General features: G+C 37.3%; 1 protein-coding gene across 1 annotated transcript in view; it reads right to left on the bottom strand.

Annotated features, from left to right (window-relative positions):
* Positions 1 to 26,904, bottom strand: part of CCDC146 (coiled-coil domain containing 146) — a 91,137-nt gene that overhangs the window by 8,232 nt on the left and 56,001 nt on the right. Inside the window, exons 5-15 of the mRNA XM_026067738.1 lie at positions 21,080 to 21,137; positions 20,352 to 20,528; positions 19,669 to 19,742; positions 18,057 to 18,284; positions 16,926 to 17,112; positions 13,650 to 13,745; positions 11,878 to 12,048; positions 10,348 to 10,436; positions 10,067 to 10,231; positions 7,420 to 7,644; positions 6,528 to 6,756 (exon numbers count right to left, since the gene is read on the bottom strand). Coding sequence (XP_025923523.1) covers positions 6,528 to 6,756; positions 7,420 to 7,644; positions 10,067 to 10,231; positions 10,348 to 10,436; positions 11,878 to 12,048; positions 13,650 to 13,745; positions 16,926 to 17,112; positions 18,057 to 18,284; positions 19,669 to 19,742; positions 20,352 to 20,528; positions 21,080 to 21,137 — 1,699 coding nt within the window. The remainder of the gene's footprint in view (positions 1 to 6,527; positions 6,757 to 7,419; positions 7,645 to 10,066; positions 10,232 to 10,347; positions 10,437 to 11,877; positions 12,049 to 13,649; positions 13,746 to 16,925; positions 17,113 to 18,056; positions 18,285 to 19,668; positions 19,743 to 20,351; positions 20,529 to 21,079; positions 21,138 to 26,904) is intronic.

The raw sequence follows: 26,904 nt of genomic DNA, 5'->3' as shown, positions 1-26,904 counted from the left end.
TATCACAGACTAACAGAATTGTTGAGGTTGGAAAGGATCTTGAGAGATCATCTAGTACAACCCCCATCCTGCTCAAAGCACTGGACACAGTACTCCCAAAGTGGCCTCATCAAGGCTGAGCAGAGGGGAAGGATCACCTCTCTCGATCGGCTGGGAACACTCTGCCTAAATGCAGCCCAGGATACTGTTGGCCTGCTTTGTCATGAGGATGCATTGCTGCCTTATGTTCCATTCGTTGTCCACCAGGACCCCTAGGTCCCTCTCTGCAAAGCTGCTCTCCAGTCAGTCATCCCCTGCTGTGTACTAGTGTCTGGAGTTATTCCTCCCCAGGTGCAGGGCTTGGCACTTTCCTGTGTTGAACTTCATGAGGTTCCTCCCTGCCCATTTCTCCAGCCTGTCAAGGTCCCTCTTAATAGCAGCAAAACCAGCTGCTGTATCAGCCACTGCTCCCAGTTTTGTATCATGTGCAAACTTGCTGAAGGTGCACTTTGTCCCATCATCCAGGTCATTAATGAAGATATTAAACAATATTGGCCCTTTTGTCAACCTCTGGAGCACACTACTAGTGACTGGCCTCCGACTGGACTTGGTGCAGCTGATCACAACCCTCTGAGCCTGGCAGTTCAGCTAGTTTTCAGTCCACCTCACTGTACACCTATCTAGCCCATACTTCATCAGCTTGTCTACAAGGATGTTATAGGAGACAGTGTCAAAGCCTTACTAAAGTAAAGGTAAACATTCACTGCCCCCCCCCCCCCCAACAACCAAGCCAGTCATTTCATCATATAAGGCTATCAGGTTGGTCAGGGATGATATCTCCTTTGTAAAGCCATGCTGACTACTCCCAGTCACCTTTCTGTCCTTCAAGTGTCTGGAAATGGTATCCAGGATTTGTTGCTCCATCACCTTCCCAGGGATCAAGATAAGGCTCACCAGCCTGTTGTTTCATTCTTCTTGGCCTTCTTTAAGATAGGAGTCACATCTGCTTTCTTCCAGTCCTCAGGAACCTCTCCCAATCATCATAACCTTTCAAAGATAATCGAGAGTAGCCTCACAATGACATCAGCCAGCTTGCTCAGCACTCGTGTGTGCATCCCATAAGGTCCAATTGATCCTCCTCCTGATCCTCCTCCACCAAGGGTAAGTCTTCCTTCTCCAGACTTTCTGTCTGGTCTGAGGGACTTGGGATTCCTGAGGGCCTGTTGTAGGAATAAAGACTGAAGTGAAGAAGGTATTCAGTATCTTGTCCTTTTCAGTGTCCTTTGTCACCAGGGCCTCTGCCTCATCTAACAAAGGGCCCACATTTTCCCTAGCCTTCCTTTGGCTGTTGCTACTTCTGTAGAAGCCTTTCTTGTTGCCCCTCATGTCCCTTGCCAGATGGGCTTTGGCTTTCCTAACCCCAACCCTGCATGCTTGGAGAGTGTCTTTATATGCCTCATGGGTTGCCTGTCCCTGCTGCCACCTCTTGTATGCTTCTTCTTTATGTTTGAGTTTAGTCAGGTGTTCCTTATTCATCCATGCAGGCCTCCTGCCACTCTTTTTTGACCTCCTGCTCATTAGGATGGACCATTCTTGAGTTGGAGGAGGTGATCCTTGAATATCAGCCAGCTCTTTTGAACACCTCTTTCCTCCAGGGCCATATCCCATGGGATTCTCCCAAGTAGGTCCCTGAACAGGTCAAGTCTGCTCTCCTGAAGTCCAGGGTTGTGAACCTGCTTTTTGCCCTGCTCCCTCCTTGCAGGAGCCTGAACTCCACCTTGTTGTTACTGCAGCCAAGGCTGACTGTGAGTTTTCCAACTCCGACCACTCCTTCTTTGCTTGTAAGTATGAGATCTAGCAGAGCACCTCTCCTTGTCGGCTCCTCAATCAACTGTGCTAGGAAGTTGTCATCAATGTGTTCTAGTAACCTCCTGGATTGCTTGTACACCACCATGTTGTCCCTCCAGCGGATACTGGGGTGGTTAAAGTCCCCCAAGTACTCAGGGCCTGTGAACATGAGACTTCTTTCAGTTGTCTGAAGAAGATCTCATCTAATTCTTCTTCCTAATCAGGCTGTCTATAGCAGACACCCACTACCACATCCCCCAGATTGATCTACCCACTAATCCTGACCCATAAGCTCTCAGCTGGTCCCTCACCCATCCCCAGGCACTTCAGAGAGGTACCCAGTCGTGCTGATTTCCCAGAAAAGGTATGGGAGCTTTCCCCGGAACAATATCCCATAGGCACTTCCTTATTCACATGCATACGCTTGGGGTGACCCCTCTTCAGCCCTGTTTTGTTGACTATGAGGTCCCTTCTGTTCACATCACCCCAGATCAACCCCATTCACCACTTCTTCACTTGATTGTTGGTCAGTCTCTCCCTCCCCCCATCATTCCTAACTTAAAGTTCTCCTTACCAGGTTGGCCAGACTGTTGGCGAAGATGCTTTTACCCACTTAGTTACGTGGATGCCGTCTCTTCCCAGCAGTCATTGATCCTCAGAGAAGGTACCATGGTCATAGAAAACAAAACCCTGTTGCCAACACCAGCTGCACAGCAATTGTTGGCCCTCAGGATCTATCTAGTCCTCCTCAGGCCCCTCCCCCTCTCCCTGCAGGATCTAGAAGAAACCACCTGGGTCCTTGAAACCTAGAAAAACCTCTCTTGTAAATGCCCTTGATCATCTCCTGCAGAGCCATTTAGTCATGCCTGAAGCTTTCCAGGTCTCCCCTGGCAATATCATTGGTGCCCACATGGCAGAGCAGCAGGGGATAGTAGTCTGAAGGCCAGATAAGCCTTTGCAGCTTCTCCACAATATCCTGAATGAGAGCTCCTGGCAAGAAGCAAAGCTCCAAAGGTGACAGGTCAGGTCAGCAACTGGGGCCTCCATCCCCACAGTAGGGAGTCTCCCACTGCTAACACTTGCTGCTTCCTGCTCATGCTCCCATGTGGCTCAGGCTCAGCTGGCACAGATGCTTTATCCAACAGCACTCCCAGTTCCCCATCAGCTCTAAGAGCAGTGAACCTATTCCACAGCTGTAAGTCTTCAGGTGGAGCAGGAGTTTTCATTCTGGTGCCAGAAGTCACCAGCTTCCAGCCTTTGCCATTGTGGGAGATGCCACTTTCCAACCTGATAGGCACAAACTCTGCCCCTCTGCTAGAGCTGGAAGTTCAGATTCTTGAGCAGGAGTAGGAGTAGCAGTACTATTTTGGTGTAGGAGCAGGATTGCCAAGATGAACTCTTTAGCTCCCTAATAGCCCTGTTTTTCTATGATTCTGTGATGTTGTAGTCTGAAGATTTTCATGAGCTTGTTTCATTCGGTTCAGACTTAGATAAATTTTGAGGCCAAATGCCTCTACAAAACTGTCAGTCCCTGTATGTTGGCTTAGCTCTGAGGCATGAAACTGCTTTCTAGAGTGTCTTGACAGCTCAGCAGGTCTATGTGTTGGACTAATTAATGATTCATGCTAAATATTTCTCATTGATGCATGAAGGGAGATTAATTTTCATGGCTCGTTTCAGTCAGCAGGAACAGTCCCTTGATGTCCAATCACAATTAAAAGTTACATAGTTTTATACCTAGCTTAGAATCTCACTAAATATTTTTTTGTGTCAGATAAAGGAAGTATTTCTAAGTGTTTCTATCTTTGATGCTTTACATTGATAGTCACAAAAATACATTAACACTTGATTAGAACAGATCAAGTGTTACTTCAGATAGTATTTTATTAAATAATATCTATTCATCAAATTTCCACTCTTTTGTGGAAATATGTAGGTTTTGATGAAATGGGTAAGAGTGGAATATCCATCAGTCTGATGATTAAGCAGCTCATGTGGAATATAGGAGACCCAGATGAAATTCTTGTCCCTCCTGAACCAGCCACAGCCTTAACCTATGCTTTTCCACTTCCCGGTGAGTACCATATTCACCTAGATGTTGGGTCAGATTCTTTAGCCATTGAATACATCCATCCATTCACAGATGTACATCTCTAACAGAAATAAATAGGGAAATTCCTGTCTCAGAATAGCAGATTTATTGATGATTAAAGCCTCCAGGGAGAATATGAGATACTTAAATTCAGTGTCACTAAAAAATTCAAAACATCTCAGTCAAATGCAAGCCAAATACTGAAACCTTTTCCTATTTTGTGACACTGAATCTTGTTTTCCTTTCATCTCTCCCTATATATATTTGAGGTATTATCAATAACTGATATCTGTTGCTGGAAGCGCATTCATCATTCAGTACTAGAGAGTTTACTTCACTTGTGGAGTGAGAAAAAGGAAAAAAGTTCTGGGGAAGTGAGAAGACTGGGAAATGCAGCAGAGGAGAAAAATAGCAGAGATAAGAATAAGAAGGCAAAGACTGAAAATATCCCAGCTTTAAAGAGACAGGAGGGGGAGGCAAAGGGGAAGAAGGCAATCTAAAAGGTGTAGGATTCAGCCTGCCTAATTCAGTTGTATTCTAAATTGTATTTCAAATTTAGGTGCCATTTCACGCATCCTTACTTGATTCCAAGAATACTTAACTCTTCCCAGTAATGAAGAGACCTTATTCACAGAAAACTTACTCACTTATTGGATAATTTGTTCAGTGGGCTCCTAAAATTTAGTACACAAAGTTAAAGTTAGGCACACTGGCTCCCACACAGGGTCTCAACAGAATGAAGAAATAAAAACTGAGTCCTCAGAAAACAGATTTACAGTCTGCATTGTAGGTGGTTTTAGTGCATCTGATAGGATCCATTCCTCACAGGATTATGAAACCCTGATTCTATCTCCAAACTTTTATAATTATCTAAATTGAAAGACAGACAAATGATAGTGGAAAGGGAAGTCCTGTTATCCCCCTTTACAGAAAGATCTCAGCTTGGCATCAGAGGTTGGTTTCATAAGCAAGTCAAGTGATTTAGTTTTGTATTCACCACATCAAGTCAAAGTCTTGTGCAAATGATCATTATTATAAGGTACTTCGTACATCATAACTGAACAGGTGCTGAGTCTGATTTCGACATGGGGCCAAATCTGTAATCGGGACAGGAATTAGAAATTTGAATTTGGAAACCAACACCAGAATTCAGATTCAGAGATCCAGGCTTATGGCTTGTATTTAAATCATGGAGATAAAGACAAATGGATTGAAACTGTGTCTCCAGAGATATAATGGCTATTGCCATTGAGAGGAGGGATATTAATGCCAGAACAGCTGAGCCATAAGGAGATGGTTGGACTAATGTCCAGTTTGAATCACCTAGCATTCAGTAACAACAGTATCAGGGTATATTTAAAATGCTGATAACTGATTATTTGCATTGGTCACTGAAAAAATCTCTGACTTGAGAACATTTCTTGAGAGTCCTCCATCTTTAATATCACAGTAGTCTGTATTTTCCTATTTTTTAATGTTATGTTGATATTACAAAAAGACTACAAGAACCTGTAACACTGGCCTCTCTTTAACTGTGACTTCATGCTTCACATGAACCATCATCACAAAGGAGAAGGTTTCAGGAAGCTTAAAAAATCTGCATGAGGAGAAAACCCAAAGTTTCACAATTGCCTATCTCAGTTCAAAAAAATCATCTGAAGTTTGTTACTGCATTAGTCTCAGTGACTCTCAGTCTCATTCTAAATCTTATCTGAAAAACATCTCTTGGTCCTTTAGTCTATCACCATATTTTCACACTCCCTCTCTTCATCATTTAAATCTGTAATTACACTATAAAATTCTTTGGGGTACAATTTGCATAAGATACTATACAAAATTTTATTCTTTTAGCAGAGCATACAATTTCTGCAAAAGACCAGAAGTAACAGAAGAGTGCAAGCACTATCTTACAGTGAGTCACAGCTCCCATCTATGCACTTACTAATAGCAATGGTACCCCATATATTACGATTCTGTGCCGACACTAACAGAGTATGTATGGAAAAAATTACCATCTGGAGATAAGGTCAAAAGTAAATGAGCCATTTCAGAAAGCAAGGAAAGAATGTCCAAAACAGTGATGAACACTGCAGTTTGTTAATTGCTTAATGTCATGTTGTAACTAGAACTAAAACTTTCACTGTTTTTGTGTGGAAGAAAATGTATGTGGATTATATCATTGTAGGCAGCAGAGTTTCCAGAGTAGGTTCAGGGTCAAGTGTGAATTGAGTTATTATTTTAGAAATTTGAAGAGTTAAGTATCCCCCTCCCCCTCTCCATCTACCCCCATCAGTACGGTTTTAACAAATTTCATCTAAATTCCCATTTTTCCTCATGACTCTCATTCTCCATTTCAGTCGTACTGACATTTAAAGCTGGGGGGGGGGGGGGTTAGCTTAGATTGCATGCCAAAGAAGGGGTTGGTATGTGCATACCAAAGTGTATGAGTCAATTACACATAAGCACAGAAACTCATATATTTAAATTTACAAACATGCCTCAGTGCTTTGCTGGACTGGTATATTAGCAAATTTTCTGTATTAATAAGCCATGTTGTACAAGCAGTAATTTTTTTGCCAATAAAATAGGGCTCTCTTTTTCCACTAACCTGTATCTGAAGTACCACCAAATCTCCATCAAGGGCACTCTTCATTGGTAGCATTTTGAAACACAATTCAATTTGTCTCTTTTTCTCAGCTACTTTCATCTTCAGAAATCTGATTTTTTCATCCATGACTTGCATCTCAATGTCTCCATTTCTACACATCATCTCTTGCAAATTTATTTTATCATATAAAATGCATACTTCTTCTTCTCTAGTTTTGAGCAAAATACCACTGCAATAAGCCCAAAATGGAAAGGTAAAATTTTAAATTGTTTGACTAATATTCAGTGTAATCCAATCAAGAATATAACAGGCAAACCTGAAAGGCAGTAATAACCTGGGAAAATGTACAAAGATTTCACAAATACTATTTTAATATTATGTAAACAGGTAAAATCATGAATAGGTAACAAAATACTCAAATTCTGAAAATTAAAGAACACAAAATTGCAAAGGTTACTTCGGGTTCTCATATCATTTGTAAAGTTTTTCTGACCTTCCGTAGTATTCATTTAAAAAATGCGTAGCTTTACATCTCCTGCATTTTTGTACCATATCTGTGCACAAAGCACAAACAGAAGAGGAGGCTACCAGCTCTTGAGGCATTCAACAGACAAGCTGCCGTTGTTTTGGGTGATAATTCTGAAGAATGAATAGCATCACCAGAAACAGCAAACATCTCTAAAATGCAACGCACCACTGACAACTGCAGTGAGGCAGGCTGTTTAGTGAGATATGAGAGTGAGGCAGCCTTCTAGTATTCCTAATTAAAAGTGATCATAATTTGAAAAATACTGTTGATTCATGAATACAAGCCAAAGCATATGCGACTTATGGTGGGCCTGTTCAGGGCTATTTCAAAATTAAACATATTACATCAATTTTATATTTATACCTTTCGTTTTGTTGCTGAATAGCCCTGTCATATTTTTTGCGTAGCTGTACAATTTCTTCTTCAATACTGGTGATCATATTTGTAAGTCTGTCAAGATTCAGCAACCGTTCCTCTTTCTTTTCTTTCATCTCATGCATGATTTGTACAATTTTGCAATAATCTTTTTTGAGACTGTCTTTAATTGCTACATTATTTGCATTCTTCAGGCGGCGTCTCTGCAGTTTTCTTTAACAGAAGAGAAAAGTAGGAGAGTTTTTAGTCCTTACAATTTAATAAATATAGCAGAGCTTAAACTAATTCCTCAAATACACAAAGGCTCTTCTAGGCCACTCTAATGCTTCACAGAAGTATTAAAAGAGGTAGAAACACTCTCTGGGAACAGCTTGTCCATGCAAGCTTTTTCCAACTTGAATAGAACTGGATTAGGGCCCAAGGAAAATGCTATAAACAGAGCACTGCACTACAGCTCTTTTCTTCTTAACTGGCTACCCCAAAGGGCCATAAGAAATACAGTTCAAGAGTAGCAGGATAAACTGTGAGGCGAATTCTTAATGTGCAGAAATCCTACCCTTTTCTTTATTTAAGCAGCAATATTTAAATAATATCATGGTTATAATTCAAAGGACTCCATGTTTATTATTTATAAACAACAAACATATCACCACATTCTCATGAGAATGGAAATCATCAATCTCCCTGCTTTACAGATGAAAAAAAAAAACACAGCAAAAAGATGAGTGGCAAAATCACATTATAGATCCATAAAAGTATCCATGCTAGTATCTAGATGATGGTCCTTCACTTAAAAAAATTGTTACTTAAATAATCAAAATAATTATTTTTTTGTTGCCACATGTATCATTCATTTGCTAACAACATGGAATTCAGAATTACTTCATTTAATCTGTGGTAAGTACCACTTCTTGATCAAGACCCTCCTTTATCTATATGGGGAAGATATTCATCTCAACATACAAAAGAGAGAGTGAAAGAGGAAGCACGGTCTCCTGTTAAAATAGAGAACTACAGGTGAAATATCCAGCCTCCTGTCCTTGGTTCTTTCATTAAATTGTTGAATCATTCTGTTCAAAGCAGTGAGCTTCTTACTGGTTCCTTTCACCCTGCGCGTATAGGGATACGAGCACTTTCCCGTTGCACAGGGTATTACTGAATTGAATTAACCTTTCGTAAAGCAAGTTTCCCTGAAAGAATGACAGTACTACAGAAATGCAAAATGTTATGAAATATTTTATGAAAAACCTTTATCTTGTTTGGACTGATACTCTGTTTGTCCTCCAAACTGGGCAGGCTGCAGTTAAGTCATTGATACTAAACTGTATTACTCAGATTACACCTATTTTCCACAGGCAGTAGAATTACTGATAATTCAGTTTTAGCTAGTTTTAAATCCAGGTTTGCAGAGATCAAAATGTCTGTTGGATCTGTACTGGGATAGGGTCATCTGCAATAATTGGATATCTCTGATATCTAGACAATATATATTTGTCTTTTTAATCTTTTTTCTTCTCCTTTCACCAGAAATTGATTGAGAAGGCTTCAAAAATTTTAGGACAGAACGTCAGCTTGTGCAACTCAACAAAATCATGTAAATCAGTGAAGGTCTACTCCTCTTCTAGCTAGCTCCAGCATGACTTCAGAATCAAGCTCCACAGGGTTTCACAGTACACTCTGGGTGTATATATCCCAAATGCATTCTTGAGTCTGGTTGTGCAATTTTTTGGCACCAGAAAACCAAGTTTTTGGCAAACCAAATTATTTGTAAACTGAGTTTTCACTGCGCTGTTTTGTATACACAATTAACTATTCACAGACATGTCAGTTCAGCTATCCTACTTTCCAAACTACCAATTTCAGAGCAATTGCCATTCTACCTATATTGTCCAGTTGTACCAAGCAGATCTTCACTAGGATGCCCGCAAAAAGACATCTGCACTAAATAATGGTCTAGGAAAATATACAGTCATATGCACCAACTGTTCCTCCTCGTCTTCTTTGTCAGGAATTTAACCTTTTGCTTTGATTGAAATTGCCTAGAAACTGAAACCATATTTTGTTTGATCCGAGATATATATTCCATAAACTTCAATTTGAGGTTGAACCAAGAAACTCAGTTTGTTCTAATTTAATAATTAGGCAGCCTCATTATTAGCTAGTGACTCATTTAATAGTACCATGCAGCAGCCTGTTGTGGAATCGAATAGGTATTGGGTCTCTTTTTGCTGAAGGATAAGCAAGTAGGAGTGCAACAGTGTTGTTCACATCACATGTAACAGCCTGTTAACTCAGATAAAAAGCTCAAGAACTGTGACGCAAAGGAAATACAATGAGAGTTTCTCCCGTCTAAGGATAGGAAAGTGAGAGAGTAACAAGACAATCTTCAAAAACATTTCAGTGCTATGCAGGGATGCCCAAGCTAGTTTTCAATTGTAAGAAATTCTAACAGATTATATAAGGGTGTTGCAAAATTTATTTGTTTGGATCAAGTTTTAAAAATCAGGATAATAAATAACTATCAAGGATGATACAGTCAGACTACTCATATTTGAAGTTGAACTAGTGATCTCTTAAGACTCCTTCTGATCTTACATCTCTATAATTGTGATCTACAGTTTACTTTAAAACTCACCTTTCCCTGATTATAGCAGTGTTCCTTAAATTTTCTATCTCATTTGCTAGCAATTTTACCCTGTCTTTAATCTCAGTTGTTTTCTGCTGAGCAGCATGCACCAAATTTACACATTTATTCTTTTCATTTCGGATAACATCATACATTTTAGCAAATCCTTGGAGTCTGAAAAAATGAAAGTGTGAAGGAAATAATTATTATGATTTTATGCATACATCATTTAGATAAAAATTGCCTTAAAAAGTGTTATTTCATCTAATATGTTATTGTTATTTTCTTACTGTTTTTGAACTTCTCTTCTCCTCTTTTTGTGCTCTCTTATTTCAAGATCCTTTCTTTTTATTTCTGTAATAATATTTCGGAGTCTTATCTGAAATTTAAATAGAATTAAATAACCATTTTAGACATTTCAAAAGATCTTCAAAGAAATGACACAGACAGCCATTCCTCTTAGATGAGGAAGAAACAGTGAGATGAGATTATTCTAAAAACTTACTCTAATTATAACAAAATGCTTTTACTGTTTAGAATATTAGTGAAAGAATGAGCATGAAATATGAAGGAGAAAATTTTGGTAACAACACTAGAGAACACAATTTTTCTACATTTATTAAGCCAGCAATGACTGCTAACAATACAGTTAACAATTTGATGCTGCATCTTAAAATGCTCAGTCCCTTCTATCTGGAGTTCTGCTGCTTCTATTAATCAGCCTCTCAGTTCCATCGCAGTATAATTATTTGGTATATCCACCACTGAAATTGTACCTTGAATTTCTGGTGCTTAAGAAATACTTTCTTTCAAGTAAGATTTCTTCTTTACTCTTTTCTAGCTCTTAAGCACTCACTGATGATTGAGTAGAATGGTGCATTTACATGTACCCCTGTGTTTTCAGTCCTTGGTAGTCCCATGTTGTAACCAGCAATGGACAGGCCTTTTCTCCCTTCCTCCTCTCAGGAGGAGATTGGTATTAGAACAAGCTGGTGGCTCTTGAGTTACAACACTTGGCATGTATGTTTGTTAATTAATTTGAATTATTTATGCTTTTTGATCTATCTATGGACTTATTTTTATTGAAGCTGCAAAGCCTGAAATGTTTGTTTACTCTATTTTTATACATTGTCAAAGATTCCCAAAGTGTCAGACGGGTAGCTTGTCTAATTTATTAGAATACAGAAAAACAGTTGTGGGAGAGTAAATAGTTTGTTCACAGATACAAATCTGGTATTTATATAAACTGTGGAATGCCATGGCACATATGTGATGTTATAATACCAGTAAATTGCAGATATTAGAATACCAGCAAACCCAGTGACCAGTTAGTAGGAAATATTTTCTTTCCCTCTTTCTTCAAATGAGTACCAGGACTGACAGCCTGAAATGAATCAGCAAAATAAAGATTTGTGCCTCTTCTTGGAATGAGTAGCAGTTCTACTCATCTTCCAACGTTCATATATTTGTAAAATAAAACACATCATTGCTGTACTTCAGAGAATCTCAGCTGAGGTTATCTCCTTTTCTGTCTCTTTCTTTCAAAATTGTTCATTTTATTTTGTGGGCTTGAAAGAAAATATCCTTTGAAATATTTTATTTCATTGTGGCATGATGATATTTTAATATAATATTGCACTGCATCATAAATTGCCAATACAACAATACAGTATTATATGAGCTCTATATGTTGTGATGGAACTCCGAAGTAAAGTGGGAAATGAGAGAGTCTTCTCCTGTAAGGCTTCCCTCATTAGTAATTTAATTTCTCCAGTTCTTACTTTAGAACAGTATTCCAGTTATCTGAGATAATTTTTTACCTCGGCTTTCCGAACATCCTTAGATTTCTGTTCCCTCTCTTCAAGTTTGAGCCAAGTCAGACGTGCAAGTCTGGATAACTCATCTCTGCATTGTTCCTGTTCTTTGAAAAGCCGGCCTTCTTCAGCAATACATTCTTCTAACATGTGGGTATCCATACTTGATATCATTTTCTAAATGAAAATCAAATTCAATTCCTTATGCATTGCTGCATCAGTGTTGGCAAACACAGAGTTTGAAATACTTTGTGTTTATCTGCAAAGTACACATCCATACAGTCTACATGGATTTTAAAAAATAAATAAAAATATTGCCTTAAAAATACCAGCTGAAACACCATGCATGATCCCTAAAATAATATGCCAAAATATTTTATCACCTAGAAACATTTCTGTTCCATGGTCTAGCAAGTCTTTCAGCTATTGAATATAAAAGTAACAAAATCAGAGTACACAGCAATCCGCACTAGAAAAGTTTGAAAACATGTTTTAAAATAAGAACCTCCAAGAGCTTTGTTTCTTTAAATCAAGATTAAGGGATAACTGGATCAGAGTTTTTGTAACCATATAGTGAACAGAAGTTTGATAACAAACTTCACAATTCAGTAGTCAAAAATATAACAAGATCCAACAGCTGAAAGCTAAAGCTAGACGAATTCAGACAATAAAAACCCCACACATTGTTTTACATGGATTAACCATTGAAACAACTTACCAGAAACTGTGGTTGACTCTCCCCCAATGGCAATTTTTAAATCAAGATTGGATTTTTCTAAAAGATACGCTGTAGTTCAAAGAAGAGTTAATTCAGGGCACTCCTGTGATATGTGTTATATTGGAGGTCAGGCTAAATGACCAGAATGGTTCCTTCTGGCCTTATAATCTTTGAATAATCTTACTCTCAGGTCTTACATGCCCATCGTACACGAGGGGGAGGCACTGAGCTTTCACATTAAGACGCCAAATTTAGATGTCTAAACTGAGCAAACTGTCTAAACATCTATTAGAGTTGCTGGGGATTTAGTCAATACAGTCAGTGATCTCTAAGGAGCTATTTGCTCTACCCAGCATAGGCTAAGCTCTTCAGCATGAGGCTCTCCAGGCTCCACTGACTGTATGACTAGATTGTTATTGACTGTCGTGGCAGATTAGATACATATCCCATACACAAACAGTGACTGTAGATGTCTAATGTCTATGTGTTAAAACACAAGCTGAGTCCCACCCAATAAATCTAATGAATTCAAAGACAGAACAAAAAGAAAATGGATATGAAGATAAGAAGAAGGTATAGTATAACCACTATCTTCAACTTATGAAGTCAATCGTATAGTGTCAAGTATGAATAATCAAGACACTTGCATTTCTGCAGCGTATTTGACAGTGTGTAGACAGGCATATACAAAGGACAAAACTTTGAAGATGAAAAATTATAATGTGGAAATGCTGATTTGTCTTTGTTTCAACAAATACTGTGCCACATCCAAAGAAACCCATCACATTTCTAATTGTAATGCAGTTTATGATGGCCAGAAAAACATAAACTAGGAAAGATATTTGCTTTCTACCTTCCAATATATGACCAATTACACTGAAAAATGTTTTTCAAATATGACAAACAAGTAACTTTTAAAACTGAGCAAAAACTTTTGCATGTTTTCTCACCAGAAAGATGCAGCTAGAAACTCTTGGCAATTCTTCTACAAACAGTTCTTTTATTCTCAAGTTTGAAAACCAGCTGTTACAGGAAAAAAAGAGAAAGCAGAATGCATCACCTGTTCAGCTAAACTTTTCTTCTTCATTTCAATTTCCTTCTGTAGTTCTCGTCTTCTTTCTAATAATGGTGCGTTGTTTTTAGGGATAGTTTCTGCCTACAAAAATGTTAGGCACATGAATGATGCAAGTGAAATATACGAAAAATGTAAAATGCAGACAATCTTTTTCAAGTGGTTAGATACACTAAGAAAGGAATTCCTTCTGTCTTGCTACAATACCTAAGACTTCCTAAGAGTTCTTGGTCATTGAGTAGAGTTCCTCAGCAATACATGAAAGTTTCTCAAGTATTTCTTATAAGAATTTAACTATAAACCCTAAATTTCAAAGGCCAGTTTCAGTAAGTACTGAATTTACAAGTGTTTTTCTGCAACTAAATTATAATAAATTACAAAAAGCAACTAAGTGAAGATGTCAGCTTCCAAATTCACAGATGATTTTCTGAGTGAAATTCTGATCTTACTGAAAGAAAAAAAAATAGATTTACCACTGACTTTAGTAGGTTAGTGTTTCACATCTGTGTGGATTTGATGTCATATTTTTTACTTAGAGTTATTAAAATAAGATTTTACTGTTTCCTCCTTAGCCTTGAGACAGTCAAAAGAAACAACAGAACCAGTTATGAACTACTTCTTTTCGTTATGGGAAAAGTCATTTATTCAGTCAGATATTAAAATTAACTGTGGGGAAGAAAACATGTTAGAAACTACTTTCAAATCAGAATATATCTCAATAATCCCTGTAAAAATACTTCTGTGATATAACTTGTAGGACAAAACATTCTGTTGGCCTCAGAGTGACTAACTTCACTTGAAAATTCTTTACTGTTATAGATAAGCAATAAATAAATATACTATCTTAACTGTGCAGGCATATATTTCCTGTCTATCATTGCAAATGTATAATTCATGCATGTGGAGAAAAAAAACACATTAAATGCCACATGTGGAAGCTATACAAAGAAAGTCCACTCAACCCTGAAGTGTCCTTCTCAGATCATAACCAGATGTTAGAGTTCAAAATACTAAACTTTAATACAGATAATGAGATGTTTTGCACTTGTGAAATATTTTTCACTTCAGATTCTCTGATAATATAAAATTGGATGTTACTCCCTCACCTTAACGGAAAGGGAAACAGTAAAGGTCAAAATTTGGGTTACTTTGGCTTTAGATGCTAACTCTAAGGCTGTTTTGGTTTGACCTAGATTTGCTAAAAGTTCAGTAAATCCTATTCTAAGCAAGTTATTTTCACTCTTGTGGAGGGAGCAAACATGGCATTACTATGCAGCACATATTAGTTATCCCTCCTGCTGGGTGAGGGGCTGTAGCATCTGTAAATATATCATCTCCACATTTGCAAGGGGTGATTCTCAAGATGCCACCGAGTTCTTGAGTCTAAAAGTAGAAAGCTCATATAAACATCTTTAATCCATTAAGGACTTTCGTTGGCATAAAACAAGGCTAAACTTAGGCACGGCACTTTTGGCTGCCTTTGCGTTGGATCGAGAGCAGAGAAGTGTGTACACGGAAAGGACGGGCGCTGCTGCCCTGGGGCCGCCGCAGACAGAGTGGCCAGTTCTCTTTCACACAGAATGGCAGCGTTTGGCAATCGCTGACCTTTCACAGCTTGTTAAGAAGAAAAACACATTTGAAGGAAGTGTTCATGTAATTTCCTTATTCTGCAAACTAGTCATTCTGCATGCAGCACGTGATTTAAAGTAAGAGAAATTCGGGGAAACACACTGATATCCTGTTGTTTCTGCAGTCACATTTTTATATTAGCATTTAATTCTTGTGAAGTGTTAACTGGAATCACCCTGAATAAATGTGAACCTGGCTTACATCAGTCAAATCCCTTTTCCCAGATTCTCCTGCCTGATATTGGATTGAAATTCAGTATGAGCTTTAAGACCAAAATCTGGAATATGAGCCAGCCCATTAATCAATATTTCAGGAAATTCAGCCTAAAATCTTTTTTCGGTAGATATAGAGGATTTTTTTTCCCTGGGTGGGCTTATATTATCAGGTGATTAATTACAGATGTGAATTCAGGAGGAAATTTCAACTTCATTTTCAAATAGGAAGAAGTGTGAAAAAATGTATCATGGAATAATATTAAATATTATTGAGTAATATTTTGAATTTTATGAATAGCACAGCTACATATGAATGGTTTTTAATATTATGAAGTTATTTTTAAAAAAAATTTACAGTGATGTAAATAAGACTTATTTTCTGCACTGCATTGCTTAGAAGGACCAGGAAAAATTGCAATGACACTGTATCAAGTTAGGAAACATCAACAGCTTACACTTTTAATAATTAACAAATTATTCTCCTGTGAAAAACAATTACTTGACTAAGCAAGATAAATTTTATAAGACTGTCTTACAACCTAGACTAAGCAAGGACCCAATGTAGGAGAAAAGTTAAAAACCAGAGAGTTCAGTAGCCAGTAATGGGAGGAAGAGGATATGAAGGAGTCCTAGACAAAGTAAATTTTTAAGAAAGAACTGAAAGGAGAAAAGCAAGGAAAGGTTTGGAATAGACCAGCAGAATGAGACTGCCCTTTAACAGCAGTGTAGTAGAAGGCACAAATAAAACAGAAGAAAAACAGTACGGAAAGAGCAGTGGGAGAAAAACTGGTACAGGGAGGAATCAGAAGAGTGAAATATGAGTGGGTATGAAGAGAACACAGGGGATTACATTGTATCATTGAATACCAAATTTTATATACTGCTTGTTTCCTGTCTCCTGGAATAATCTTAAATACATTATAAATGATTTATAGTAATAGATAAGCAATCTGCAAATTTAAAAAAGATGTATCTTTTTGTCATCTAAAATAAGACCTGGAATCCTGGCAATACCTGAGTCTATTTGTCTGATACAATTTTTTTTATGCCAATGGGCAAATCACTATATTATTTCTCTCCTTATAAAATGACTATATTCCTACAGTGCCTTAAAGGAAGGCATAAGGACCCTAATCCCACACTGCCAATTTAATCTCCCAGCTCTTTTTGATAGGATGCTTCCACCCTAAAATCCATTTCTTAAGAATAACTTGAATATATCTTGATGCAGTAGTTTTTGTACAGCTATTCTTAGCTAAAGCTTTCTTTGCAAGGTGTAGCAACACTCTGGACACTTTTCCATTCATAAGACTTAAAAGAGTCTTCTCCTCCAGCTCTTTTAGTACCAGTCAAAGGATTTTACTACCAGCTTTCCAATACAGAAATTTAGAACTATTGTGATCAATGTATTCATACAGACCTCTAATTTCAGTCTTTTATGCTGTGACTTAATTTGATGCAACGAATCATAAGCCATTTTCAGTTGTAACTCCATCTTTTTTAAACACCTCATTTCTCTATCTTTCTGTTTTTGCTTGTGGATGAGAATATCATGCTGCTTTTCCTTCTCCAAGGCACGTTTATTTAAATAGACTTCCAGAGCTTCTCTATATAGATATACAGAGAATTTTAGAAATAGATAACTTGATCAACAGAGGCACGCAAACAGGCATGATCATTTTATGTGCTTTGAGCTGTGCATAATTATAGCTGAGCAGTAAGACAAACTTATAAACTACTGTCAGAAGTTACCTAAAAATTACCAGGTAAAATTCTGGTAACTTTAATCAATGACAATATTCCTCCTGATTTCAATGAGGTCTCACAATCTGTTTTAACAACGCTAAAAATTCTATAAAAGATAAATCATTACTTAAAGAAGAAGAAAATATGAGGGAATATTTACATGTTTTCTTCACTCAGACATTTTGATTTGCAATACACCTATCCTTTAATAAAAAACTTTAAAGGCAAAATTATTGCTGTAGCCATGTTTACAACTATATCTCTTTTGTTAAGAAGGAATCATTCGCAGCTTGCAATCAAGTTACCAATTTGTTTTACTTTACCAAGTATAAAAAAGCCCATAATTTCAAGAGAATACTGAAGAGATGAGTGGCCAGTCCCCACTGAAATTCAGGGGTATGTGGGTGCTGAAATCTATGAGCCTCATTTGAAAATCAGAATACTGACTTCTTTTTTCTGCTCAAGTTACTTTCTGTGGATTACACAGAAGAAAGTGTATTTTCACTGGAGAGAGAAAGCCTCTAAACAATTCCCTTTTAGAGCAAAATCCAGAGATTCACTCTCCCAGAATTTTATTAAACTCTTATGCTTTTTGATGTTGTTCTTCAAGCCAGATCCTAGATTCCAGTAATTCATACAACCATTTCTGAACTCTAAAACAAGCCAGATATTTTTCAGTCCCCACTGGTTGCAGAGTGAAACTTGAGAACATAGGCAGTACAACAGATTATGAGAAAAAAATCTAGATCTTTCAGAACAGAGAAGCGTTCACTCCTACTGCATAGCTTAAGTCTACTATTCTAACCTGTCTGATAGGACTGCTGATTCATTTTCTCTGCTAATTTCCTGTAACTTTGTCAAAGTTAGGAATTCTCGTTCTTTGCTTTCTAGCAAAGCTCGTCTTCCATCCAATTCCTTCATTACATCTTCTTTTTCTTGCAAAACTGCTTCAATCCTTTTTTCAATAGTTTTAAGGGCAACATTTAACTCTTGTATTTGCTCATTAAGGGCTTCTTTCTTCTTCTCTGCACCTCTGTGGACATATGTTAACAAAACAGCAGGGGTTCACATTTCCACATGAACACCTAAATAACAAAATATAGCTTGCCAGTTTGTATGGACGTGCAAAACTATTTGAACTGTACAGTTATCTATTGTATATGTTCTACAGCAGAGTACATACAGTGAAAACCTTCAAATGCCAATACAATTCAGCAATTCAGTCGGAGCTGGCCATGTGACTAAAAAGCAGCTTAATGCCATGACAGCATTTGAAAGAGTTCTAGTAATCTGATTTCTGTCAACATTACGGGGTACACAGTTGTATTCAAAACCTTTCTCAGAGTTCTCATTCCCACTATAACACTTCCAAATATTACTGTCAAGACTGGAAACTCTGGTTAGTTGATTCTGTGATGTGACACAAGTAGAAAAATTCATTTAAATATACCATTAATAACCATCTACACAATGTTTTGCTCTTTTTCAACTGTGTCTCTGTATTACTCATCAAAAACTTATATTTATGATAGTAATGTATTAAACAGAGTACTGAGGAGAAAGAAAGAAAATAGTTATACAAGTTTTAAAATGGAAAAATTTAACATAGTCAAACAGTTACTATATTACAAATAGGGACTGTAAGTAGGAGACACAAAAACTTCAGTGTAATCCTCTGTGCTAAAAAGGTACAAAAAGTAGTGTTCATCTTGGATGGCAATTTTACTGCCAGGATCTGAGAGTGACCTGGCTGAAACAGTAAAATATTAATTACATTTTATACATACAGAAAGCAGCATATATCACACCTCAGAGGAGAGGTAACACAGCTACACATCACAGAGAAAGAAAAGGTCGGCTACTGTCTTACATTTTCCCAGTTGATATATTAGACACAAGAATTCTTATCAGGAGCTTCTAATAAGCCAACTCCGGCTAAGTAATTGCTAACAGAGGCATCACGAGAGAATGTTCATCTAATTCAGGCCAGACTGAGTTTCAGCTCTGAAAACTGCTATAGTTTCACAGAGGCCAGCAGAGATAAGCTGATACACAGTCACTGAGGACTGGAACCATAAAAAGGGCTAATTGCTGGATTACACAGTATACATAATAATTTAACATTATTATCCATTAAAAACATACTAGGCAGATCTGATGCATATTAATGGAGCACAGTAAGATGGTTACCAATTTTGACTAAGCTTTGTTCCAAATTTTTCTTTACTGTCCTTAAATTTAAAATGATTCCCTCCATATACTATATTTTTCAGTAAAGTTGCATGTATTTTAAGTAGATTATAGACACTTCTTTTTTTATTCTGATCTAATTTTAATCAACGACTTAACTGTCTCTATAGCAAATGTATAAATATAAGTAATATATATGTATTTGTAATTATTTATTAAAAGCATACACTTTTTTGCGATTCATCTTCTCAGTTTCTTTTCCAAGTTGCACAGGAACAGCAATGATCTGAACTAACTCATCCTAGTGACAAATCAGAAATATTAGATTAACAGCCTATAAATTTGATGTAATGTCACAGAAATAATATTTACATTGGACTGTTGGGGAAACGTACAAGAAATGTATTTTCAAATGACTTGAGCTTGTCCCAGACAATTGTAGCTGCTATTCTCATAACTAATCATTATGATAATTACCATAACATTATGTCTGCAGAACAAAAGTTATTGTTGAATATTATTAATATGTCTAACAGTTATCTATGCCGTGGAAAGGAAAGTGGCAAAGATCTGGATGTGTTTTTTTTAATTCTCAGGACAAGCCTGTATTAATTAGGATGTGAGCATAAGTTAGAGCAACCTAGAGTAACACAGCATAAAAAACAAATATGCCATTACAGAAGTTATTTATTATCAGAATCATGGCTACTATTATTATTATTTCCTAAAGGACTAATAGTGGAAATGGCACAGCAGCATGTTTCATGCTTATTGAAAAATGATTACGATATAATGTAATGCCATGTAATGATTTGGAATGACAAACAACATTCAGAATATTCACTGTTTCCTTGGTCAAATACACATACCCCCATAAACACACAAACACACGCTATCATTTGCATGTTACTTTTAAATTGGCCTGCTTCTCCAGGAGCTTCCCCACTGCTTTCTTGTTTTTTGAAATCAGCTTTTGCTTGGATAAAATGTCTTCCTTCATTGCATTAATTTCTGCCTTCCTGTGGATTGCTTCTTTGTGGAGTTCATCACAATTTTCTCTCAGTTGTTTAATTTTCTTATCTGCTTCCTTCAAAATTAAGTCAAAGATCAGATTGTTATTATTTTCCCTTTTACATTATGCAGGCATGGGATATTATTCATTCACATTGAATGATCATAACATTTTTTACAATGACATATGAAATATAATTTATTACCAGCCCTGTATTTCTTTTATCAATAATTAGTAGAATTTTATTTCCAACAAAACCACACATTCATCAAGACTTCTGACTATAAATGTCTTTTGCATATTCACATCCCAAAACCAAAGACTTGCAGCTAACTTTACATTTAGTACAACTTTGCTGAATATAGTAAAAAATTTTCTTGGAAAAACTGAAGAGTATTCAGATCTTTTCTGAATCAATTATTCAGCGCTTGCTCTAGAGTTATCAAACCTCAATGACATCACATAGTCTCTCCTATAAAAGCTACCTTGATTTTTCTATGTATTCTAGATTTTAAAAATCCCTAGAGCTACACAGTGGGAAAATATTTTCAACTATATGGTTTTTTAACTTTTATATACTAGCTGACAGGACATAAAAAATGGCTTTTCTCCTGTTTCATACTTACACTCTGCTTTGGAATTCTTTCATATTCGCATTCCAGCAATCTTTTCTCATCTTGCAAACTACAGAAAAATCACAACAGAGTTAAATATATTAGTACTATGCCAAACAATAAAAAAAATTGAAGCCTATGTTGTGTAACATTAACAGGTACGGTGAAATATCATTTAGGTGCCCAAATTTAAAGGAAGATTGATTACTAGTAATGGAAAGTTCTCAAAGATATGTTGTACATATGCAAATTTATTCTATAGTGCACATGTCCAAACTTTTGAACCTGATACTTTTTAGTTTTACCACCTCCGCTAGGGATGCACTGATGTCTCATTCCCCCTTATGTTTATACTCACAGAGTATAAGGGATCAGAAGGCACACTATGTCCTCAGATCCTCTCAACCTCGGAACACAGATTTTTTACTTGTAATTGAGGCAACAGGTAAGAGTGGGGGGGTTATAAATATCCACAAAGACAGCACACATCAATGAACCTACAGTTGCTGGTAAGAAACTTTCCTTCTTCCTTTGAGTGACTGGTTGTTCACACTGTGAAAAACTGTAAGTAAAGCTCCTCAACCCAAAACAGGCTCCTGTGAAAAATGTTCTTGAAAAGTAACAGGGAGTGTACACTGAGGCAATGGGGTATAATAGAAAACTAAACTGAATACCTATGGGTGATCTTATCCTATATCCAAAACCAAGTTGTAATGTAATTTCAGGCAATTTTAAAGAAAGATGCCAAAGGATGACAGAAGGTGGAAAGGAAAGGGAAATCTCTTAGATCCTCTGGGTATTTTTTAAATAATGCTGTCCTGAATAGATGAAGGACTAACTACAAAAGCTGAACCACCAAGCTTGCTGGACTTACAATAAGAGTTTCTTGGTCTTGAGACCCTAAAATTGAGATGACTTAGGGGAAGCAGAATCAAAGCCCTTGAGGTGGATGAAGACAATTCACAGGTTGGCATTTTAGTGGTACATAAGTAAATACTGCCAAAGATCAAACATTAGCCTTGGAAGCACTGAAGAAAGCCAATACTTCCCCAGGGCATGCACTGAACAATTCTGAACCTATATGAGGTAAGTGGGCTACAGCGGTTTGCATGTTGCTACAAATGAATTGAAGTTCTTGTACTATTGATTGGGAAACCAGCAGGAGGTTCTCTCAAGATTATCAGTACCTATGATGACACTTTTTGAGACTCAAGCTACAAATGACTAAAGATTTCAGCTGAGAAATAGGTGGAATAACCAAATCCTGTTTCCCAGATATAGCATTAAATTTGTCTTTGTAACTCCAATCAGAGGACATGTTGGTCAGGCCTCCTTGGGACTCAGGGTGGTCTGTTAGAATCTGCTATACCCCTCTCTAAATCAGTGGAGTATTAACAGAAGGGGAGGGGCTTTCCTGAAATAGCTGTGTCATTTGAAGCCAGTTCTGGGGTAGTCCCATTTATCCAAAGCAGTCACTACGGTTGCTTCTGATTGGGGTTGATATAGAAGAGATGCACCTGATCAGTATTTCTTTTTTCTCCGTAACCTTTCAGGGGCAGCCTAAGTCTTTGTATGGTGGGTTTAGGAGGTTTCAGAAGGTAGTGGTCATAGGGAGAGAAAGAGAGAGATCAGGCTTCTAGTAGCCAATCTCTTGGAGGATCCTCCCTTAGATCCCGTGCACAGTTCTCTATCACTAATTGATTTAAGGGCTTTTTTTCCCAATAAACTGTTTCTTATTTTTTGGTCCTCCAACAAAAGGGACAAAGCTTAAACCTGGAAGGCTTAGGTGATATCTTTCCAACTAGTCAAGAAAAGAAAATGGTCAAAAAAGAGAACTGGGTTAGTGGTGTTGCAATCCAAACAAATTCATGAAGAACAAGCTCTGACTCAGATGAACATTAAAGAGGAAATAAAGGCACAGGGTAGATTTTGTTGATTCACAGCATGTGCATGTATCTGGATGGGCAGAGTGCAAGTATGCTTCTACAGGGACTCCTAAATCTAAAAACTACTTTGTATGCCAGAGTGCTTGAACACCCACGGAGTGAACGAGTGTTCAGAAAATCTTTCAAAGAAAAAAGCTGAATTTAGATAAGTCTTCCCCCCAGATTGCTAAAATAAGTTATAAAAGAAAGTTCCACTGCAAAATCTACTACACCCTGAGAAACTGCGCAGAACAAGAGTGAAGACAGACACAGAAGTGTTTTGCAGATGTACAGGGTGAGTACTTGTGAGTAGAAAACAATATAAGGACATTTCTTCTTTGCTGCAATGGGGGTCCGGAACTCTTCCTTATACATTCCCCTGTTGAGAGACAACGAGAGCACAGGGATCGACCTGCACTGAAAACTGAGCTACTCGCATGCTGTGACAGCAGCTTTGGTCTGCTCCTGTGTATTATGCCCAGACATTACAATCAAGTTCTTGAATACCATGCTGGTCAAACACAATGTTTTCACTTACCAACAGGTTGCCTAAATGTATAGATAAGCTAATATGGACTATTCATAGTCCCAATGCATTTCAGCAGAATTCCTAGCAGGACTCCTTGAGACTGGCATAATCACACTAATTATAATGAATATCCACTCGGAACATACCCATAATTTTCTGACTGCCAGAAAAACTGATTAAATAAGTATTGCCCAAACTAATTAAAGAGGTACTGCATTGCTCGTCACCAACCTGTGCTGTGCTGACTTTAATATCATGCCAGACAATCAAAGTGGCAATGTTAAAAATCGTGAGGGAGACCAAAGCTGACACTGTTTTTCTTTTGTCACATTCCTCACACAAGGGGAGAGATTCCTGTGCAGCCATTCCAACTTCACAACAAAGCCTCTGCCATGCAAAAAGTAGAACAATTTGAATACCTCATTTTGTGTGACATAAACGAAGGCAGCAACGGCAAACTGCAAGCACCAAGTTACATTCCCTATAGAGTTGGCAGACCAACTACTTTCACACAAAGAACAGTGGAGGGTTAAAAAGAAAAGAATAAGGAAAGAGATTATCTTTTAAAATATTCACATGTAATAATTTGAAAAAAGTAAACATTTAAAATAATTTACTACGTTAATTTTGCATACTTAGCATGGGTTTTCATGGTTTGCTTTTTACAGTTTGCTTTGCTTAAACTCATGACTTCTCCCTGACGTTATTTGTTGCAAAATATCATTTTGTGTTATAAAATTGCTTTCATTGGAATTCCTTCAGAAAAATAACTTTAAAAAATTTGTGTTGAAAAGCATGAAATGAAAATTTTGAATTTGAACAGAAGTTAGGCACTAGACCACACAACTATTTCTGCACTCTATGTAACTGCTATGGGTGGAATTTATATTACCTTAGTTAGGCTATGGTTTCATCAAGTGTTGTGAATCAGTTTAACAGATTAATAGCATACATAATGAAAGAAAGGACTAAACACTTAAGATTAAGCATTCATGTTTGAGAATGTCTTTCATGTTGCTTTACTTATTTTCATGAAACTTAATAGCAGCACTGTACATGCAAAGCTAGCACGGATGCAGATGTAATGAGTTAAAAAAAGCACTTGGAAATTTGGACTATTAATGAAAATACATTCCAGACTTTTCCCTGAGAGATGTCTACAGCTGCAAACTGCTGCAGAAATAAAAAAATCAAGCCAGAGAGATTAAGAAATGTAGTTGCAGTTGTCAACAGAGGTCCATTTTAGTTCCTCAGTTAACAAAATAGGCAGAACACTGTTATTATTATGAATCCCATCAGGCAAGAAAGTAAACTATTTCAGGTACCTTTACACATAGCTGAGGTTGTTTAGCAATCCATAGAAGGTGCTCACAGCTAAAATCTAGCAATTGCAAGCGGAAGATATCACAGCTGACAAATTGCCAGCATCAGATTCCTGTAAGGCTCTTGACTGCACTTTGTTTGTATGTTCTGGAGAATGCAGTCACAAGACCAGCTGATCAGGCTTCATCGCTTTAACAACTTCAACTGTAACTCAATTAATTTACCTATGACTTGTAATTCTTTACTAAAAGAATAAAAACTTATCTTTTCACTTTTTAATTACTGAGCAACTAATCCTGAAATAATTGCAAGAGTTGAAATAATTTTCCAGATTTCCAGATTGCAGATCAAGAACAAACTTGATTTTGCAATGCTGGCTTGCATGCAACAGTGTTTTAGTGAATAGCCATTTTGCTACCTGTACAAATCACTGTTAGGCCTGTAGATTTGAACTATGCTTTAAAAGAACTTTTTTTTTTCAAGAATCATAGACCTTTAACCTCCCAAACTCTTGTTGTAGACCATTTCATTTTAAATTAATTGATTACTTTTTAAAATTTGGGTGTTAAGTGACAAATTCCATCATTATTGATGTTATGGCCTGATAAAGAAAAGCAGCTCTTCCTCATTTTTGTCTTGCAAACCTGGGCTCTAAATCCCACATAGATGGTGAAATGAAAAGTTTCCTTAAACTAGAACTCATCCTTGCTGATCATTCTGATAATTTCCTTGTTCCTGTGCTAATCTGATTTTTAAATTTATATTCTTATTTACTGAGGCACATTCAGTCCCAGTTATATGAAGAAACTCCATGAGTTTGAATGCAAATGTACCAGAACTGAACTGGGATCACTGTTTTTCCTCTTAAATTATTATACTTGCCTAACGTTTTTGAGAGGAAGAATACTCCCGGGGTCAGCTCTGACTTTGGAGTAGTGGGGTTCACCTCCACCAGGACTTTCTAACCTCAGTAAAATCTTTCCAGCTATTGTTCCCCTCCTGTGCTAAACGCACGAGTGGACACACTAGGAACAAGCCCAATACAGCAGCACACCAGAACAGGAAGGCGATACTGGAAGAAGAGGCACACACTGGTAGTGGGAGTATACTGCACCCACACAGTCACCCTCAGGGGAGAACCTCCACCAGCTAAAATGCACCAGAGCTGCTTTCAAACACCCCATCTACCTATTCTTGCTATGAAAAAAGTCACACCATTTCTGAAAACACGCTGACACTACAGTTCTGCAAGCAATTTAAATTTACTCTTGGAATGTTGAATACTTTTTGAAACAATAAAAAATTAAAACAATAATATCACCTTCAGCTGTTGAAAAGTGTATCTGATCTAGAAAAAACAGTATTTAAAGAGGCAAGCAAATAAGAAATGAAACAGGGAAGCGAGAATACAATACAAATGACTTTGAGACAAAAAAATAACTTTGGCAATGTTATGGGGTAGCTATATGACTCTTCAAGAAAAAAAAGCCAGGTTTATTGTTGTCAGATATGAACCTGAGACCAAAAGGAGTATTAAAGCCACTTAGCTATCACAGACATTGAATTGAGGCAAGAAGAAAAGGCAGCAGTGACTGAAGAAATGTTTCAGAGAAAGAGAGAGGATTACATTAACAGAGAAACAGAAGCTCTGCAGAGGCCATCCCTCCCTTTCATCTCCGGACTACTTCCAAGCACATTAGATCTTACCCTATATTCCTAAGAATAAAGCAATAGATGAGAGGTATGGACAATTCCTGCAAACGTTTTTCCCCCGCCATGTTCCCTGCTTGCTATACACATGGAGGTAAATAACCGATATGTTTGTTTTTAGACTAAACAGCCATTAGTCATAATTCCCAAAGAGAAGTTTTCTTGTAAGTGCCAAGTACAGCTGGACACAGTTGGACAACAAGGGAAACTGCCCCCGAGAGATCCAGGCCAAGAAGGTTGGACCATGTGATTCTACCCTTCTGAGATATGAAAGAAACCAAGTGGTCACTTAGTGGCAAACTTACAGTATCTTACATATACTTTGCCCTCTCTCTTTGACACTGTCCATG

The sequence above is a fragment of the Apteryx rowi genome, unplaced genomic scaffold (assembly GCF_003343035.1).
Source record: "Apteryx rowi isolate R43461 unplaced genomic scaffold, aptRow1 scaffold_261, whole genome shotgun sequence".
NCBI lineage: Eukaryota > Metazoa > Chordata > Aves > Apterygiformes > Apterygidae > Apteryx > Apteryx rowi.
The sequence above is the reverse complement of the archived record's forward strand: the minus strand, read 5'-3'. Positions and strand labels throughout refer to the sequence as shown.